Source organism: Lepidochelys kempii, chromosome 13, assembly GCF_965140265.1.
Source record: "Lepidochelys kempii isolate rLepKem1 chromosome 13, rLepKem1.hap2, whole genome shotgun sequence".
In the NCBI taxonomy this organism is placed as follows: domain Eukaryota; kingdom Metazoa; phylum Chordata; order Testudines; family Cheloniidae; genus Lepidochelys; species Lepidochelys kempii.
Window position 1 is genome coordinate 28,663,556 of NC_133268.1, and position 20,415 is coordinate 28,683,970.

A 20,415-nucleotide genomic window follows, 5' to 3' on the forward strand; every position below is an offset into this window, starting at 1 on the left:
ATGCCTACAGCAGCTACTAGCCAAGGAGGTGAGGGACAGCTGGGGGCAGGAAGGGGGAATTGCTGGATGGCACTGGGAAGGCCCTTTACACAATGCCAGTGCTGAATCCATGTCCATTCCCAGACCTTGACTGCACAGTTCTGGCCTCATTTTCAGCCGGCCTAGGCATACAATCAGTCTTTGAATATAGATACCATCCCATGTACCTCTCGACACCACTGCACACAAGCTGCCTTGGAAGTGTGACCGCTAACCACAGCACTGCTGCTTAACCGCCCCAAAAGGCATAGAAACGCCCAAACCTGAGTGCAAAGCAAAGAATTTAGACAGCAACTTTTAACAAATGTCCGTTCCTATGATCTAGAAAGAGGAAAAGTGCTTTCGGTTTATTTATTTTTTAAGTATGTATAAAAGTAATTTGCTCCTAGACTTGTCTTCTAGGTTCCATGAAGTGAAATTTTGTAACCTAGTGATAAACCCCAGAAAAAAAGGGGAGCTTTCAAATGAAACTGCCAACAGAATCTTAACAGGAGCACATATGGGTGCTGCTAAACTAAGCTCACAAGGAGGTGGGGCAAATGCCTTAAAAGAGTTAGTGAAGGCAAAATAATGTTCATTAAAAATAGAAAAACAACTGAAAAAATATCCTTTGTATTCAACTTCGTACTCGTACATCATAATGTTCCAGTAAAAGCCCATTTTCCCTTGAGATAATAAAAGAATTGAATTTTTCCTTATCGGTCATCTATTTTTCTAGCTAAAGCTATTACTCCCTCTCTGTGGTTGCTAGGCAACAAGAAATATTAATAGCAGCTTTTATTAGCTTAGCTTTAGCAGCAGAGTACCAGAATGAGAAAATGGAAAACATAAATGTGTTACATAAATCTTTCAACCTTTCAGGGTTTGTGTTAGTCTCTGTTTTCATAATGATTTATTGAAGTGATGGTTCATTTATGAGAAAAAGGAGTGTGAAATAAGAAAACGGAACATTACCCTGAAGGACTGTTTGAAAATAAATAATTATAGGAGGTGAAGAAAAGCTGTTTAAAACCATTTTTCTGAGTTTTATAAAATTTAAAAAGACATATTTCTTTCATTTATTGCCTCTGAGAAAAACACTAGCAGGAGACTGCAAACAGGGCTCCGTTTAATACAAAGAAACCTTCACATATGATAGTATTATTATTATTGTCCACCCAGGCCTTATCTTAGGCAGTTTAGTTTTTAAATAGCGAACCACTAATGAGCAGAATTACAAATTAGTTAAAACCCAAGATGTAAAAAATTAGTACAACTCCAGAGAGGCACAAACCACCATAAGGTTTCACTCACTCTCTTTGCACTCCGTCAGTCCCTGTGTTGACAAAGTCTGTCCCTACATTAAACTGCACCAATATTAGTGCTGTTCATTGTGTTGTAAAGCCTGCTAATTTGGAATTTAATTTGGTTTGCATCTTGATTTGTGTGGCGTCATGCTCTGTTTTATCGCAGCTGTCCTCAGCAATATGTCTGGTAACTGGAGCACCGTATTTATTTATTTCTGATTGCGTATCACATGTGTTCTAAACACTGTAACTCAGGAAAGCAAGTCTTCTTGGCTACCACGTGGAAAAGTAAGACATACAGTCCTGGTACCTTATCATTCCATCTTTCCTGTAAAGGATTTCTGCCTACCTGGGTGAGTTCCACTGAATAACACTGAGTTCTTGTTTAAAAAAAAAAAAAAAATACACGAGGTGAAATCCTGGCTCCATGGATGTCAACGGACTTCTGGCTGAACAGGTGGAATTTTAAGGCACAGGGAGGGTATCTCCTCAAAATGAACTCTCCAACGAACCTCAGTTATGAAAGCACTACCCCTCCCCGGGAACTAAATCACAATGATATAGCCCCCAACCACACAGACATTTACAAGTCTGACAGGACCTCAGCCATAACTGTCCTCTGACTGTTGCCTTCCCACATCCCGCCTGCATACCTCAGCCCATGAGGGCCTTCTACAGCATCCAGCACAGAGAGTATGCCATGTCTTGGACAAGGGTCCACCAGCCACAATCTGACCTATAATTCTTAGGGGGAAGGAGGAGGAGTGAGACAGAATCACAGCCTGACTGTGAACGATGCAGCCAATCATTCTACATGATTTTCTTCGTTGTAGGGCCATGATAAGAGCAAATTTGCTCCCAGGTTTAATATTTGACCCCTAAACCTAACACACATAGAAATGTTGTTTTAAATGATAAAGAAACAAAATTCCAGTAGGAACAGGTTTTCTAAAAATCAGTAAAATAAGCATCTCCTCCCCCATACAGGAGAACAAGAAAGTGAAACTCACTAAGGTGCAATTCCATAATATTTAAGCATTGTGGGATCAGGGGCTAACTTACATACAGAAGCAAAGCTGACTTCCAGCCTGTTCTCATGCTGAAGTAAAACACAAAAAGGAGATGAATACCAGAGCTAGAGGGAGTGCGATTCAATTTCCTTTTTAATTGTTCAGCTCTAATAATCTAAGCCATTGGGTTTGATTCAGTGCTAGGCTAAGGGATGCTACGGTGATATATGCAGTATCAATGTGGGGGATGGGATTTGGACGTAAAAAACACTATGCATTAATTTCATATTTGAAATAAGTCTCATTGAAATAAATTAAATTATTTTTTGTTTCCCTTTCTGTTCTGTGACTGTCTGGACCGTTTAGACTGTGAGCCTTTTGGGGCGGAGGCTGTCTCTCACTGTGTGTTTGTACAGCACTTAACACAATGGAACCCTGGTCTCAGCAGAGACCTCTGTATTCTACCATAACAACAGCAATTAAAAAAACCTCCCTGTTCATGACATTGTTCCTTTAAGTCCTCTTATAAAGGAATAGTGCTAGATTACAAAGAATACTTTTAATACATTTTATTTAAAATATGTAACTTTTATTTAAAGTAGATAGGAATTTAAGATAGATATATTTATTTAGTTACGCATTTAAATATTTATAAACAATAAATACATTATATCATCTGCCAAGCTAAAAACCACATTTAACAATTTCCATACCTCGAAGAAACAGCAAATGGCTAACACTTGTTTTTCTAGTAAATTTCTAATTGATTTCCTTTTTGGGCTATTTCCTGTGTTAGAAAATGATCCAAAACTAATTTAAATCAATTATTATCTTTAGAGTGTAAGCTCCTTAGGGCAGAGACCCTCTTTTTGCTCTGTGTCTGTAAGGTGCCTCATTCAATGGGGTCCCCTAGTCCATGCCTGGGGCTCTGAGGCAGTACTCAATACAAATAACTAACAATAAATTATTAAGACTTGCACTGACTTCAATGGGATTTGGATCTGGCCCTAAGGGAGCACACAGTTATGTATGGACTTATCAGCACAGCAGGTCTGACTCAGGAGAAAAAGTGGATTCAAGTATGTGAGCAGTCTGAGGAAAGAGAACAGAGATGACCAAGGGTTTGATCCTGGGAAAAGTTACGCCTGCTAGGTCCCACTGACAATGTGCAGGAATAACAATACTCGGGGGGAGCATAGCTGTTTGCAGGATTGGACGCCGAGAAAGAAATTGCTAGGGAGAGTGGAAGGTGTGGGAAATGTCATGAAGAGAGAACCAAGAGGGTGGGAACTGGGGCACTTGGGGAAAAGGAATAAGGTCTGGGAAATGGGGAGAAGCAACAACAAGAGAGATGGAGGGAGACACATGGAGCAAAGACACATTCAGCGACAGAAGACAAGGTAGTGAATCAGAAGAGAAAATGCAGCAGCACAGTCACAGGGCTCTGGATGGTTCCATTTGACATTTCAAATGTCTGATTTAATGTTGCTGTTTATTATTTATTATTCAGATTGTGGTTTGGGCCCACATGGCGTGAAGCACTTTCTAAACACAAAGGATCCTACCTTGAACAGCTCACAATCTATGGTCTTTGACCATTTGCATTTTTAATTACTCTAGGCTTTGATCAGGGAGAGGGGAGGCTTCATCTCCCCCATCACGCACATATGCACACATCCCAGCCCCAGCCAAAGGAAGTGGCTATTTTTAGTTTCCATTTCTCATTGTGAGATAGGCAGATTGTTTACAGGTGGATTGTTTATTTGGCTTTTATTTATATTTCATTCAAAACTGCCACAAAGTTAAAAGAGCGTTATTTAGGTTGCAAAATGAAGCAGTTGACTGTTAGGAAATTCCAGATTTACAGATGCCCTTGCAATTTCAATTCTGCTTCTTTGTGCATGTATCCTATGCACTAAATGAGACAGGGTTTATGTGGAAAAAACAGCATGTACTATAATTAAAGACTGTATCATAATGCATATATACCGGGGACTGAATTAAGGTTACATATGCAACTGTAAATCTGGCATAGTCAAACTTCCAAGTTCTTGCAACCTTAATGTTCTTTTAACTCAGGGTTTGTCTACTTGTATAGCACAGCAGCTGCGCTACTGTAGTGCTTAGCGAAGACACTACCTATGTCGATGGGAGAGCTTCTCCAGTCAGTGTAGATACTCCATCTTCCCAAGAGGCAGTCGGAGAAGCCCTCCCATCAATATAGTGCTATCTACACCGGGGTTAGGTCAGTATAACTGTGTTACTCAGGGGTGTGGATTTTCCACAACCGAGTGATGCAGTTATACTGACGTAAGTCTTTAGTGTAGGCCAAGCCCTAATGTGGGTGTGGAGGGAATATACAATATTCAATTTTGTTGTAACTGTAACAACTCCCCCGTGCACTGGATTTGAACCTTGAACTTCTAGCCCTGGAGCTCAAACTGCTACAGCTTGACCTACGGACTAACTACATTAGCTGGTAGGAGGAGAAATCTTTTATCCCACTCAGTCCAGAGGATGGTTATGAGGAGCCCAGGCTGGCTCTCTTTCCCACAGTGATCTAGGGGAATTTCTACCGCACATGATGCCCCTAGAAGAAAATATGGGACACTGGATGGGGGGAGCTCAGCCTGGCCCAACTCTTCCTAACCCTCCAATACAGCTGCTCTGGCAGCTCCCAGGCGCTCTCAGAGCAGTGATTGCTGCTGCTGCAAATTTGGTGGCAGTGTGAGCCCAACCTTAGAATGTTCATATTCAGTTATTACTTCGGCGGGCTGCCAACATTTTCCTGAGACACAGGAGAGACAGAAGTAAAATAAAAGTTAACTTTCAACAGTTTACAGCTCAGAAAAACTCAATGGAATTTTGTTGAACAAACTCTTATAAATTTCAAAGACCTATTGCTAATCATGGACATTTTTGAGCTTCTCAAATAAAGTCACAAGAATGTTTTATGATGGAAGGTCTTAGGCAGCTTAGATACAGGGGTTGCTACCAGTTCCCCCTATAATACAGTGATCACCACTAAAAGGTCAGTACTTCCTAATAGTTACCATTGTGTGGTATCTAAGACACTGAAGCTTCCACACACACAACAGTGCATGTAACAATAATGTCCTTGCTTCTGCCCCTACCTTGGTGGAACCCGTAGGAGAGGAGCACAGGGGACGGAACTCTCGGCAGTGATACCTTCAACATCTCGAACCCCCTCCCTGAACCAGTCACACACAATGCCCAAGCCCAAGGGAGGAATGCCCCAGTGCTCTAATACCCTTTTCACTGCCATTGTGGACCATGGAAGAACAAGGCTGTGTTCCTGGAGTTGGTGTTTGTTCACATGGAGTTTTGTGATATTCATCTCCTAGGAGCAGGTTTGAAATAACGTGACCCCAAGTGTTTGAGTCAATGGTAAGTTACAATGGCAGGCGCAGTTCCAAACTGGGCCAGTGGGGGAGCTGTCAATGGGCTCCCATCTGGCTGACCAGCAACGCTGCTCTCAGGAAGTGAGGTTTAGGGGCTGGGCCCTCAATAGGCTCGGGGGACTTCTCCCCTTTACGGGGTGAACCCCTGGACAGCCAGGGAAGCCCAGTCCAAAATGGCTGTGGGCAGAGCTGTGTGCAGAGAGGTTAGCCTGGGCCTGGGCAGCACAGGAGGGCCCAGCAGGAGTCACTGCGAGTGGTGGCTCCCGTCTCAGTGCAGTAAAGTCCCATCGGTGGGCCAGGATACACCAACTCCTCCCCTCCGCTTGGGGTGCCTCCAGTGCTGACAGGCTCCGTTCGGCAGTCTCGCACGATGAGGGACGCAGACATTCTGAGACCCCTATCTAATATTTATGGAAATATGTTTGCACTGCATTGGAAATTCTTCAGTCTGACCTTGATCACCCTTTGTTTCTGTCAAACATGTTCTTCCAAATCCCTTCTGAAAACTCATTTATTCACAACAGCTCTTTAACCCAACATGCTCCCATTCTCCCTGCTACCCTGGCCATTTTACCTCAGCTTTTTCAAAGGCTGGGGCTGTGCTGCCTCCAGTCACTTTCAGCCAATCTGCTCTGGCTGCACCACTCTCTTCACTGTTCTGTCCTCAGTAATCACCTCAATTCGGAAGGCACCCTCGCCCACTGTGCCAAGGCCCAGGACATGCTCTGCTGCCCGCTCTCATCATCACAGACACTCCTGATGGACAGAAGTAGCAACAACTGCTGGCTTCAGGAAAAAAATCCTTGTGCTCACTGAAGCTGGTCAAAAATTTATTTCAAAACTCTCTTTTTCTGACAGAAAACATCATTTTTCTAAATTACTGATTTTTGGAGGGGGAGGGAATTTTTCGTTTTGTTTGAAATGTTTTAATTTCTCACCAAAACATTTTCTGGTTTTCTTTTTTTTTTTCCTCACGCACTCTCTCCCTTTTTTCTCTCCCTCTTCACTCCCATTTTTATTTCCCCCCTATTTTCTGGAGGCAAAAAAGAGAGAGAAAGTGGAAAAAAACTGACAATTTGGGGGGGTTGGGTTTTGTCAACAAAACAAATTTTCCCATCAAAAAGCGACCTTTTCTGACCAGCCCCCACACATTTCCCTGCCTCCCGACTATCCTTATGTTCCTCCCATATCTCTGCCCCTTGCCTATCCCCAGCCCAGGACACCCTCCTTCTCTCCTCCATCCTTTCTAGCTCTCCCATTCTCTTGTCCTCTGCCTTCTCGCTCCCTTCCCTTCACATGTTTTCCACCACCTTCTTTCCTCTCATCACCTTCACCTATTTCCCCAACCTGTGAAAAGTCACCATTTGTATGAACAGTGATACAGGCAAGAGAAGAAAACACCACCACTACATTACAGAACCATCTACTTTACCAAGATGAGCACATAATATAAGAGAGCGAACACAAAGGGTGAACTCCTAATCCCACTCAAGTTAATGGCAAAACTCCCAAGGACTTCAATGGGACACAATTTCCGACATGCCCTTCTCCACCATCCCACCCCCAGGCCTTCTTTCCTATTGTTTATTTAATTCACTCATGCATCTTGTAGGTCATAGGCTCATCGAATCAAGGATCATGTCCTGTATGTTTGCACAGCACCCAACACAACAGGCCACTAATTCTGACTGGGGTATTAGGTGTGATTCATAATATAAATAATTAATAGTAACTGTAATTATGTGCCAGGGTCAAAGGTGGCATGAAAACCATCTCCATTTATTCTCACTGTGTTTGTAACAATATTCCTTAAGATTCAGGCCTGAGAAAGGCATCTACGGTTGCATCTCAGCTTTTTGCTTTGCTATTTCATGTTATGATTTTTATTTGTGCAGGAAATTTGCACAATAAATGCTTCCTTACTAGTGACACAGCAGCACGCTTTCTGCTTATCAATGGAGAGAATGTCAACTAGCTTTCAGCATGCTTCAGGCGTTGAGGAAAAGGCCTGAGGGCTAGGGAGGAGAACAGAACAGAACCATCCACAGAGCTACCCGCCCTCAGCCAGAGGAGTAGGGTAGAAGAACAGAGATCTTGAGAACACAGCAGAGCAGCTCAACATTGTTCAACTGAAAAACTTCTCCATCAAAAAATGCAGTCTCATTGAAATCAAAATGTTTCACAAAAGCACTGCTATTTCAAGGAGATTTTTCCAAAAAATCATTTGAAATGAAACAAAAATGTTAATTCTGTTTTATTTCAAATCACAATTTTCATTTTGTTTGTGATTTTGGACTTTAGATTCCCCCCTCCTTTGCCCCTGTTTTGTCCCCACTGAAAAAGGAGGGGAAAAACAGGTTTGGGGGATTCCCTCTCCCTGCCCACGCTGATTTATTAGTAGGGCCCTACCAAATTCATGGTCCATTTTGGTCAATTTCACACTCATAGGATTTTTTAAATGGTAAATTTCACAATTTCAGCTATTTAAATCTGAAACTTCAGGGAGTTGTAATTGTAGGGGTCCTGACCCAAAAAGGAGTTGTTGCGGGTGTCACAAGGTTATTGTGGGAGGTGGGGGTTGCAGTACTGCTACTCTTACTTCTCTGCTGCTGCTAGCAGCAGCGCTGCCTTCAGAGCTGGGCAGCTGGAGAATGGCGGCTGCTGGCCGGGAGCCCAGCTCTGAAGGCAGAGCCACTGCCAGCAGCAGCCCAGAAGTAAGGGTAGCATGGTATAGTATGCCGCCCAGCTCTGAAGTCAGCACAGAAATAAGGGTGGCAACACTGTGACCCCCTAAAATAACCTTGTGACCCCCCCCCCGCAACTTCCTTTTGGGGCAGGACCCACAATTTGAGAAACTCTGGTCTCCCCCCGTAAAATCTGTATAGTTTAGGGTAAAAGCACACCAAAGACCAGACTTCACAGGGGGAAACCAGATTTCACAGTCCTGATGCATTTTTCATGGCCATGAATTTAGTAGGGACCTATTTATCAGTGGGAAAAAAGGAGGGGAGTAAAAAAGGAAGAGGGTAAGGGACAATAATCCAAAATGTGAAATATTTTTGATTTTTGAAAACTGAAACAATACAAAAAACTGTGATTCAAAATACAGAGCAAAAATGTCATTTTGTTTACAATTTCTTATAGAAAAATCTGAAGTTTTCTTCAGAGTATTTTGAACAAAACATTTTTATTTGAAACTTTTCAGGGGGAAAAACACTGAATTTTTGGCCTGTGTCTGGTACAGAGCATTACATTTAATTTGTTTATTAATAACAAGAAATATCCATCTATCTAGTTTTCTCCCCCCAACTTCCCCATGCTGAGATTTCTCTCTCATAAGCGCGCACACACACACACACACACACATTCAGTGACCCCTCACTCTCTCACTGTCCATCCTGCAGCACTGGAATCCCAGTGGTATCTATTCAATTATTATTATTTTTTATTTGTATTATCATACCACCTATGAGCCACAGTCATGGACCAGGTCCCCATGGTGCAAGGTGCTGTACAAACATAGAACAAAAAGACAGTCCCCCGTCCCAAAGCGCTGCCAATGTAAGTATAAGATAAGTGACCACAAAGGGACAGACACATGAGGGTACAGGGAAACTATATCGGTCAGCATGGGAGGCCATGATCACAGCACACCAGCAGCCTAACCACTGTCAAGTTTTCTGTAGGCCTCTTTCTTCTCCCTCAAAGTTCTGCTCTTCCACAGAGGCAGCCTGTACATGATGTTTGGAATGCCCCGTGTGCCAGAGAAATGTGTTGAACCTCACGTCTTCAACAAAGGAAGAGGTTTGAAGATGAACACCCAATTTGAGCAGCCAGGACATATCAGACATTCACACAGAAAGAAGAGGAATAAAAAGTAACTTCCCATAAACCAGTGGCTTTTTGATCCCCTCTTGCAAATCAATCCAGAACCAGGGATGCTGCTGGGGAATCTGGGATGGTTGGCAATGCAATCTAATTGTGTCCCAAGGACACATGAGTCTGCAAGAGGGAGACCAGACATTAGATCTCAGGGAGCAGTCTGAAATGCCCCAGGAGCAACTGGCTGAGCAAAAGCAGGCAGCGCACAGAAGGTGCCAGGGAAGGGAGACTGTTGATAGGATGTATTCATAATAAGCAAATACGGAGGTGACCTTAGTTTTGCAAAACCTCCTTGGTCAGGTTACTGCTCTGGAGATGTAATACAAGGTCCCATTTTATCAATACCCCTATATTCCAGATACAGAGTGTGCTTCGCAGGAGGTCAGACTAGATGATCAAAGTGGTCCCTTCTGGGTTTATAATCTCTGAATCAGATAAAATATTCCAGTTTTGGCCCATTTTTGAAACACGACCACACAGCCCTGGGAGTCAGGAGACCTGGGTTCTATTTCTGGCTCTTTAATGACAATGTGGGTCTTTTAACAAACTATTTCACCTTGCAGTGCTCCTTTCTGTAAAATGGGGATAGTAATTTTCTACCTCCCAGGGGTATTGCAAGACTTAATGAAATGGTTGGAAAATGTTAGTTATCAGATTCTTGGATAGGAGACATTACAGGATTGCAAAGCATCCCTTACCCTTATTCCCAATTAATTTTTGAGCAGTAGAGTAAATGTCATTTCCCATTGCTCTCAGTAATGCCTAGGTCATGTCATTTTAGTAGTCCTAGATTTTTCATTAGAGCACATGAAAAAATCCGAGCTACTAGACATAAATTCTTAACAACATTTAAAATTTGTATCCCAAACTTCTTGCAAATTACAATTTTTCCCTTTCATTAAAAATATTCTTACTCCAGAAATAAAATAAATAGCAGCAAACGTAGGAAACATCTGTGTATGCAAAAAAATGTACAGACCATTGTGAGCCAAAGCACATAGGAGGCATGTTAATACCCTTAACATTTGCATTAGTCATTTAGGTTTTGAAACAAAGACCAAATCTCATCTGGCTTCCTGCTGAACTCTCAAACAAGAGTCACCTTCCTAACCGGCTGATGCCCCCATTTCTACACACAGTGAAACAATTAGTGCTTTGTTACTGTCAAGTCTGTAAACATGTTCCTCCTCAGAATGAATTTTTCCTGTTGCAAATACCTACCTTAAATATGAGTAACTTTCAGGGAGGATCACAGCACTTCAGACGCCCTGCAATGTCACCCAAGCAATGCCTGAAGCACAGTCTACTTCATTAGACCATTACCAAGTGGGTTATGGCTTGATGGGCATGCGGGCAGAAGATATTAATGATACAAATTTAAAAATCTGCTCCATCTCTGGGCTTTTATTGTTCCCTCATGTGCGTGCACAGCTCCCATTAATGCTAATCAGGAGTACACATGCACATTGGGACAAACACTAACTGCCATGTGCACACACGGGAGTCAATGGGATCCCTGTCCATGCATCCAAAGGCAGAATTGGCCAATTTGTGAGGGAAAAGGGCGGTCAGCCTGTAACAAAAAGTTTGATTGTAGAGGAAAAGTGTCTGACAGGAGGGTAAGAAAGGATTTCATTTGGGCCTAAAATTACAACACAGTTCATTTAGTGATCTACCTCATTACTGCTGGGATCTATGGAGATATCTTTCCCAAAGGCTTTGCTTTAAAACTAAACACTTCCAATTCACTATCAGCTGGAAAATTCAGGATACCCTGGATTTTTAATTTTAGTGGTAAGGGGGAAACAACTCCTAATCTCTCTATTCTGTTTTCAGCATACTAAGCCCCCTTCTTATCTTCCCTAGCTCAGTCCTGATTTATTGTCAAGATGCTGCATTTGTAAAACAGAACCATAAAATAAAAAAGAGAACATTTCCCAAGGACTACTCCAAAATAAATTATTTCAGCCATTCAGAAGCTGCTTAATAAATCCCACTATTCTTGTTTCTTTGGGTATTTTAGAAACTGATTTATCAATGCAATATCACCTTGCAAAAATGAGACAATCAACACAAGATAAAAATATTGTGGTATGAAAACAGGGGTCAGAAGTAGGGGCTGTGCTTTAAATTAAACTAGGGAAAACATCTTTCATATAAAATTGACTCTTTTTGTCTCAGAAATGAATAATTTAATGAACTAAGTACCTAAAAGCTAAAGAGGAGCCCGACGTAATATTTAATTTCATAGAAAGAGGTCTGTTTTCAATATCATGCTCGATCAATTTTTTTTAAACACACAAACTTTATAAAAAAAAGAAGTGCAGATATGCCAAGGATTTTGGGAGCTTTGGAGCATTCCTAGAGAAAGTGATAATATCTCCTGTGAACACTACTACCTTCCAGACCCTTATCTACTGAGGCAAGGAAAAGCAAATACTCTTTAGCTAGGATGGTTGTGGAGATGCAGGCATGTTAATTAAACAAAATTAGCTCTGTTTGATATTGATGCATTCCAGTGACACCCATGGAAATCAATGATCTTAGAAGCAAATAATATAGAAAACCTACCATGTAGTTAAATCTGCTAAAAGGGAAATTATTATTAAATGACTTCATCATAAATTCAATACAGCTGATGAAATCAAGACAAAGGCTTACACAACATGGCTGGTTCTGTGCTGAACTGATCTCTATACTGAGTTAAATAAGCTCATTTCCCCCCCTCAGACGTCCATTTTTAAATTTTCATTCATTATCCCTGTGCTAGTCCTTTCTGCAATAGGTTAACATGAAACTTCTGAAGATACCGCCTTGTCCCAGAGTAATCCAAAAGGCATTTTAGTATTGCCACCTCTAACCTATGCAGGACTGGGGACTGATCCTGCTCCCCTCAAAGTCACAAGCAAAGCTCCCATTGACTTTGAGAGGAAATGGGATAGGCTCACTTCTTTCACTAAATGGGCTTTTAAACCACAGAATGAGGTAGTCCATGCCATACCTTAACCTTTTTACCAGGCCCGTGAGCAGATTGCTCCAATTTTACAGTACTTGCAACGAACGTGGTGGTATATTTATTATTCAAAAGATCATCAATATTGAAGTGCCCTGGGATCTTTTTTGGATGCTTTGTTTTGGATGATCCAACCAAAGTATGCAAGAAAAATAAAGCAGGCGTACTTCACTCCCTCAAGGCAAGAATCAATGCGTATGACATTATACACCAAGAGTGAAATACAAAACCACCCCCTGAATATAATTAGGTTATTAACATGGTCCAAAAAGGCACAGAATTTAAAATACAAAATTACGCTGAAAAGCACCATGACCATGCAAATGACTTCTACAGAAGCAATCAAACCACCCCCATCTTTGAGATATGCTCCCTGTCCAACTGAAGGCAGCTCAGTGTTCACTGCCTTTATTCAATCCTTAGTTGGAAATGTTTTTTCCAAGAATATCCTTCTATATTCAAACGACTCATAGTGACACACAGTGGATTGTATCGGATCAAACAGAACATGATAAAAGAGAAAACTTTACTCACCGTAGGTAGTTGGCTGGAGAGAAGATGCCCATCCTGACTCAACATATTAGACACCATGATGGCTGGAAGGTCCATGTTCTGATAGGAATATGCTGGTATCAGGCTATTTGGAGGGAGGCCGTGGCACAGTGAATGATACCCGGTTTCATGATCCACCAAATGAAGAAGTGAGGGCTCTGGGAGGTTAGGAGGAGTTATAGGAGGGATTTCATAGTCCTCATTATTCTCATTCTGACCATTATATGTCTGAAATAGTAAAAGGACATTTTTACAATGTGTCACTTCCTCATTGCTTCAGCAAAAGAAATGTTTTGTGATGAAAAAAATAAATAAAAAAATTAACCACAACCAGATAATACAATAATTCCTAAATGACAATTCCCAGTCATGTACATAAGCAGGTCCCAGAGCAACATCAGACGATCACAGCATGCTGTAGCTAATCTCAAGATCATCCCAAATCAAACAGAAGGGCATTTCTCATGGCCTGAGCTTCAATTTCTATCACTAAGGTATAATGTCCTGCCTCCATCTGCTTTGTAGAACTCTCATCCACCTCAGCAGAAAATTCTGTGCATGGATCAATGTAAAGATATGACCAAAAGAACTAAATTTGCAAAAAGGGCTCTAAGCTTGCTTCTTGAAAGGGTATTTTCATGCATAAATCTGGTAGTAATACATACAACTGCTGCATTTGTAACTACAAATGTTTCTTTGGACACACAAATGAGTGTGCAATATTTATGACTAGGATTTCCAAAGGGGCTTAAAGGAAGTAAGCACTCCACTCCCATGGAAAGTCAGTGATGGTACCTGAGCAGCAAATTTCTTTAGGCTCCTTGAAAAAACCCAGATTTTATCTACCAGTTGAGAGACCTACTCAGAAAAGTGGCTGTAGCATCTTTTTCAAAAACGAGTCTCATTTGACTGTCCCAGGCATGGAGACCTGCCCATATTTACTTTATTGTGCAAAGATATTTAAGAATAAAAATACCTTTAGCTAGCTCTTTTCCTGATGACACTACCTTGAAAAAGAACACAACTGTGCAGATAGTTTGATTGTGATCATTTCCAGTTCAGTGGGATTTATTAAAACATTTCCCTGCCGTGTGTTAAAAATTAATCTGAAATTGCACCCATGTAATTCTCCTGAGACAAAATATATTAGATCTACAGTAAATTTAAAATAAATGTGAATCTTACAATAAAATTGTTAATTGTGGTATGGAAGACCATTATAACAGGTTCTATTTTAAAGAGAAAGCTTATTCTGAAGATATCCTACATTATATATGACTATACTATATGAAATTCTGATTATCCCTAGTGTTATACACATGGATTTTAAGATCAGCTTCCAAGATCACCTAATTTCATGGTTGGATTTTGATTTAATATTGACTTAAGACCAGAAATCTATGTGTGCAAAAACGGTTAAACACTATAGACTATTAAGCCATTGCCCCAAAACTCTCACACAAATCCTCATCTTCCATCACCCCAGATTTAAAAAATTATAAAATAAAAGATTTATGTAACTTGAATTCTTCATGAAACTCAGCAGAGAGCAAGTGAAGAAGCAGCTGTCTGGAATCTTGTTATGAAGCACCAGTTGGAGAGTGCATGAGCTTAAGCGTTCTGGCACTTTCTTTGGACAGAAACATCGACTGCAATGGCACCATCCCTTCATCACTCTTCACGGAGGTGCAGGGAGTTTAACATTTTCATTATCCTTAGCAAAGGTGATTCCCCTCCCTTCTTTGTCTCCCCTATGTTGTTCACATGATACCATTGCAATAAAGATAGTGATTGGAGCACTTATTGTGGGGCCAATTCTGTGATTTATATGCCCTCAAAATTCCCATTGACTTCACATGGTGTACATAAGAAATAGGGGCTCAAGGTCTATACTACTATATATTAGTATCAACACAGTTCTCAAGTGGAGATTCCAGTTCATTTATTCTTCCAGCCAGCTTGTCTAGCTCAGATATTACACTGGAAGGGGCGGGGGTGACAGGCTGCACATAAAAGAGTATAAGGCCGATGGATTCCATTTAATAGGTTTGGTAGTTAGTTTTCATTTGGGTTACGCAGTTTGAAGTGCACTGATTCTTTCCCAGATATTTAAGAGGATTTTGTTCCACGGTATAGGGAGAGGGATTTGAACAAATCTTTACGCAGCAAACTTCTTCCAACTGGTTTATTTTGGTATCAGGTATATAAACAAGTGGCTTTGCTGTACTTAGTTAAATTATGTAAAATCCACTCCAAGTTTCCTAAAGCGCTCTTCAAAAATACAAGTTTCTTGTGTTTCTGCTGAGAAGCTTGCTAAAAGGCTTTGAGGAGGTTTTGTCAGGAGTATGGAAAACCTGTCATCCCTGCTCACACCCCCTGCGCATTTCTGTCTCCTCATTCTATTCAGCTCAGAAAACAAGAACTGTCTAAATCACAAAGCTTTCCGATTCACTACAGTATTATGCAGTCATATCAAAATAAGGATCAAAGCAATACAAAATCAGTATCATATTAGACAATATCCAATCAACATAATCAGACTTCACGCCTGCAACCATTCACACCATATCAGCTAAGAACAATTTTCCAAGCCTATATTTACTCTATACGTGTTTTAAAAAGACAGCTAGAAAGATAAGGCAGAGAGATTCAATAGATAGATACTGTATATAGGTGGAATCCATGATGATGATGTATTGTAATACACTCTGTTTATTTTTACGTTTGGGATGACTGAATCCATACGGACAAGTGGTGGTTTAAAGTCACAACTGAAGAAATGCTGTCCTCTAAAACTCGTCTCAGTAACAACCAACTCCCATTTCCTCATCAAGTGTGTTATACAACATATTTTGCATTTTAATGTTATTTTAGATTAAATTATGCAGTAGATTATTCATTATAATACACACTACAGATTAAATTATAGATTATGTTAAATTTTAATTATTTACTAACACAAACGCCCCCTCGGTTTATGTTTAAACCAATTCATCCCACCAGTGACTGAAAGATGTCACCACAGTGAAGCTCAACTTCCCTAAAAGGTGGCTTGCTTTATTATACACCTCTACCCTGATATACCATGACCCGATATAACACGGGTTCGTATACAATGCAGTAAAGCAGGGTCTCGGAGGCAGAAGCTGTGGGGGGGGGGGCACTTTGGGGGACCCCGCAGGCCCAGAGTGGCCCGGGTGATTAGTGGGGGGCTGGGAGCAGCCTGCTCCACTTCCCTCGCCGCGGCCCCAGCCGTGTCACTCGGGGGAGGGGGCTTGGGGGATGAGGTTCCCCCCCCACACTCACTGGCAGTGTCGGAAGCGGAGCAGCCTGGCCCCAGCCCAATCCACTCCACCAGCTCCCAGCTGCAGTGCTCCACTTCCCACCGCCGGTGAGTGGGGTGGGGCGTCCTTTCCCTAGCCTCCCCGCACTCACCGGCGGCGGGAAGCGGAGTAGCGCAGCTGGGAGCTGGCGGAGTGGAGCAGGCTGGGGCCAGGCTGCTCTGCTTCCCACCGCTGCCGGTGAGTGCCTGTCAGGGGGCGGGGGTGTGATAGGGGTCGGCGCAGTCAGTGGACAGGGAGCAGGGGGGTTGGGTAGGGGGTGGGGTCCTGGGGGTGATTAGGGATGGGGGAGTCTCTGGAGGGGGTGGTCAGGGGACAAGGGGCAGGGGGGCCAAAGCAAGTTCTATATAACGCAGTTTCACATAACGCGGTAAGCTTTTCTGGCTCCTGCGGACCGCATTATATTTGGGTAGAGATGTACTACAAATGCGGAAGAGGTAGGGTTTTCCACTTTCAAATATATTGAGCTAGGCTGAAATGAGGAGCCTGAATCTGCACAACTACCATCAACTTCTGGGGTGGAGGGGAGAGTTGGGTGCAAAGTCCCTGCTTGATTCTGCAGTAATAGGCACATGTTAAAATTAAGGTTGCCACCCATATGGTTTCTACTTGGACAGTCCAGTTTCTGGCTTCTGTGCCAGATTTTGAGGGTCCTGGCAACCCTAAATGGCACCTGAACCAAAGGCCCAAAGGCAGAGGGAGGCACCAACCCGCGCCAGCACCTGCTCATCTGGGGCCACCTCCTACCTGCAGGCAAGTTCCTTGAGATTATCTAATTAGCGGTGTGGGTGGGAGATCAATGGGGATGGGGCCTTGGGGGAAGAGGCAGAGAAGGGGGCGGGGCCTTAAGGGAAGAAGTGGGATGGGGCGGGGCCTTGGGGGGGGGAAGAGGTGAAGCCTTGGGGGCGGAGTCCAGTTACCATGAATTAGAAAGGTGGCAACGCTAGTTAAAATGGAGTGATGATGCCAAGAATCCATGTATCTTTCCATTTTTGCAATATGTCGGCCATATGGTAAAAAGACTGCATTTCCCCCCTGCCCCACCCCCAACTGCACTTCTCTCTTCATTGTATTCAGACCCTTTCATGTCTTTATGTGATGCTGATAATGGGGCTAGAGTTCAAGGACCATGTCCAGTATGTTCAGCTCTTATGGAACTAGCTAATCCTTGTGTAGATTGCACCTGTGCAGAGACTCATTTCTAGGGTCTTTGTGGGAGGGGAACTATGGGGTGGAGGGGGGGGTACTGTGGGAGAAACAAATAAATACTTTTTACATCAATTGTTTTAATTGCAATTAAATATAAACTTGTTTCAAAGTTAAAGTGTGAATTTATGACTCTGAATCTCAAAGACTCAGCTTACCCCACAGCCTGGCTAGTTTGTGACTTTCAAGCTATAGCCCAGCAGGATGCAGAGGGGCTATGATACAAGGGTAGCTGCTGAAAGGATTCTGGCTGACTCAGCCAGAATTCAAGCTGCAGCAGCCTCTCTGCCATCCTTTCAGCAGGTACCGCATGCCTTCCCCTCCAAAGGACGCCAGGGCAGCCATGACTCCACCCCCAATTTACCATGCCCATTCCACTTTTGCAGAGGTAACATTGCCTGGGCTGCTAAGAGGGAGCAGTGTCTCTGATCCCTAGTGAGATCATACCCCTCTCTCATAGATCACAGAAATATCGGGCTGGAAGGAACCTCGAGGAGTCAAGTCCAACTCTTGGGCTGAGGCAGGTCCAAGTAAACCTAGACCATCCCTGTCAGGTATTTGTCCCACCTTCTCTTAAAAACCTCCAACGATGGGGATTCTACCACCTCTCTTGGAAGCCTGTTCCAGAGTTTAACTTCCCTTAGAGTTAGAAAGTTTTTCCTAATATCTCACCTCAATCTCCCTTGCTGCAGATTAAGCCCATTACTTCTTGCCCTACTGTCAGTGGACCACTGATCACTGTTCTCTTTATAACAGCCCTTAACATACAGGAAAACTGTTATCAGTCCCCCACCCTGAGTCGTCTTTTCTCAACACTAAACATGTCCAGTGTTTTTTTTAAAACCTTTCCTCAGAGCTTAGGTATTCAAAACCATTGATCAGTTTTGTTGCTCTCCTCTGGACTCTCCAACGTGCCGACATCTTTCCTAAAATGTAGCATCCAGAACTGGACACAGTGCTCCAGCTGAGCCTCACCAGTGCCAAGTACAGGGGACAAGTACTTGCTGTGACTTACATACAAAACTCCTGTTAATACACCCGAGAATGATATTCACCTTTTTTTCTAACTGTATCACATTGCTGACTCATAGTCAATTGTGATCCACTATAATCCCCAGATGCCTTTCAGGAGTACTACCACCCAGCCAGTTATTTCCCCATGGTGAGTAATGGGAGAAGAATCTGTTCCACATCCTGTACAAGACTACAGCCTATTGAATTGAACAATATAAATAAAAGCACACTATAAAATGGTACAGAACAGGTACTGACAAGTCAGTGGATCCACCAGCTTTACTGTTGTTGGTTGATCAAGGAGCCTATTTCCTGTTTCCTCTGCACCCAGACACAGTATCAGTAAAGCCTGGGGCAGTTCCAGCCCGTTTAGTATCTTTCATACAAACCACGACCCCAGAGACTTTCTCGAGTGGGTTCATTAACAGCTGAGAGAGACACAAATGAAGAGGAAGGAGATTTTCAAAGGCACAAATGGCAAGTAGGCACCTAATTCCCACTCACTTTCATGGGGAAGAAGAGATGCATCAAGCTGAGGTTGGTAAGGAGAGTTGAGGAGGTGCAGAGATGCAGGGGGCTGCTCCTGACTGCACACACCAGTGGCCTGACTGGGGATGAGCAGAGTGGAGGCCAGAGCTAGAAGACGGTGGGGAGCAAGGAGGGCAGTCAGCTGGAGCAAGTGCATGAAGGGAGACCGTGGGGAGAAGAGAGACCCAAAGCAGGCTCCTCTCTCCGTGGGGAGACCGAAAGGGAGAAGAGAGACCCAAAGCAGGCTCTGTTAGGCTGGCTACAGGAACTCCATGGAAGGTTGTTTATAAACAGAGGGAGATTTTGAATTGCACAGAGGGCAAGTGGGGTTGTTTCAGGAGGGTGACTGAGCATTAATGCTTCTTTCATGCATATTCAAGCAGCAATGTTCGGTACATGCTGAGGCCTGGGAAGCAGGGACATAGGGCAGGGAACTCCAATTGCCAAGATAAAGGAAGATGAAAGCTTAGAAGAAGAGTTTAACAGAGGGGGAGGGGCGTGAATTTCAAGGGGCAACAGAAAACAGGGAGTTATGCTCAACACCCAATCACCTTTGTAAATGACAATTAATTGGTCCCACTGAAAAACTGCTCCCTGTAAAATTTCAGAGGAGGTGATTGCTGACAAACTCATGTTCATCTCAGGATTCAGGTGGCTAAAGAGCAACTTCTACCAGCTCGTTGGTTCTAAGGGGGTAGGCAATACACAGAAGAGCCCAGAGTGCCTTCTCTGACCTAGGGGAGGCATCTTTTTCTGGAGATGGGGGAAGTGCTGAGGACAAGAGAGATCCTGAGGAGCTCAGTGAAAAATGAGGATGTCCTTAGTACCCCAGGAGTTAAGAGCCTGACTTTCTTCTAAGGCAGTGGTTCCCAAACTGGGGTTCATGAACCCCTGGGGGTTTGCATAATGTTACAGGGCGTTCTTGGGAAAAAATTCCCTAATGGTGGACAGAGCTATCCCTAGGGACTCCAGGCAGGATGGGCCAGCAGCCCAGAGCCCCTGGAGTTCTAAGAGCTAAGCAGATCAAAGCAAGCGTATCTATCACACTGAGCAGATTTAAACTTCAAGACTCATAAGAAATGGAAAAGGAGGTGGATATTTTTTGCTCTTTTTAAAATTAAA

The 20,415-nt window shown here is 42.9% G+C and overlaps 1 protein-coding gene across 7 annotated transcripts in view; it reads right to left on the reverse strand.

Annotated features, from left to right (window-relative positions):
- Positions 1-20,415, reverse strand: part of TOX2 (TOX high mobility group box family member 2) — a 258,242-nt gene that overhangs the window by 101,730 nt on the left and 136,097 nt on the right. For all 7 annotated transcript variants that reach the window (XM_073309923.1, XM_073309922.1, XM_073309916.1 and 4 more), the window contains one exon: positions 13,187-13,432. In XM_073309923.1, the coding sequence (XP_073166024.1) occupies positions 13,187-13,432 (246 nt within the window). The remainder of the gene's footprint in view (positions 1-13,186; positions 13,433-20,415) is intronic.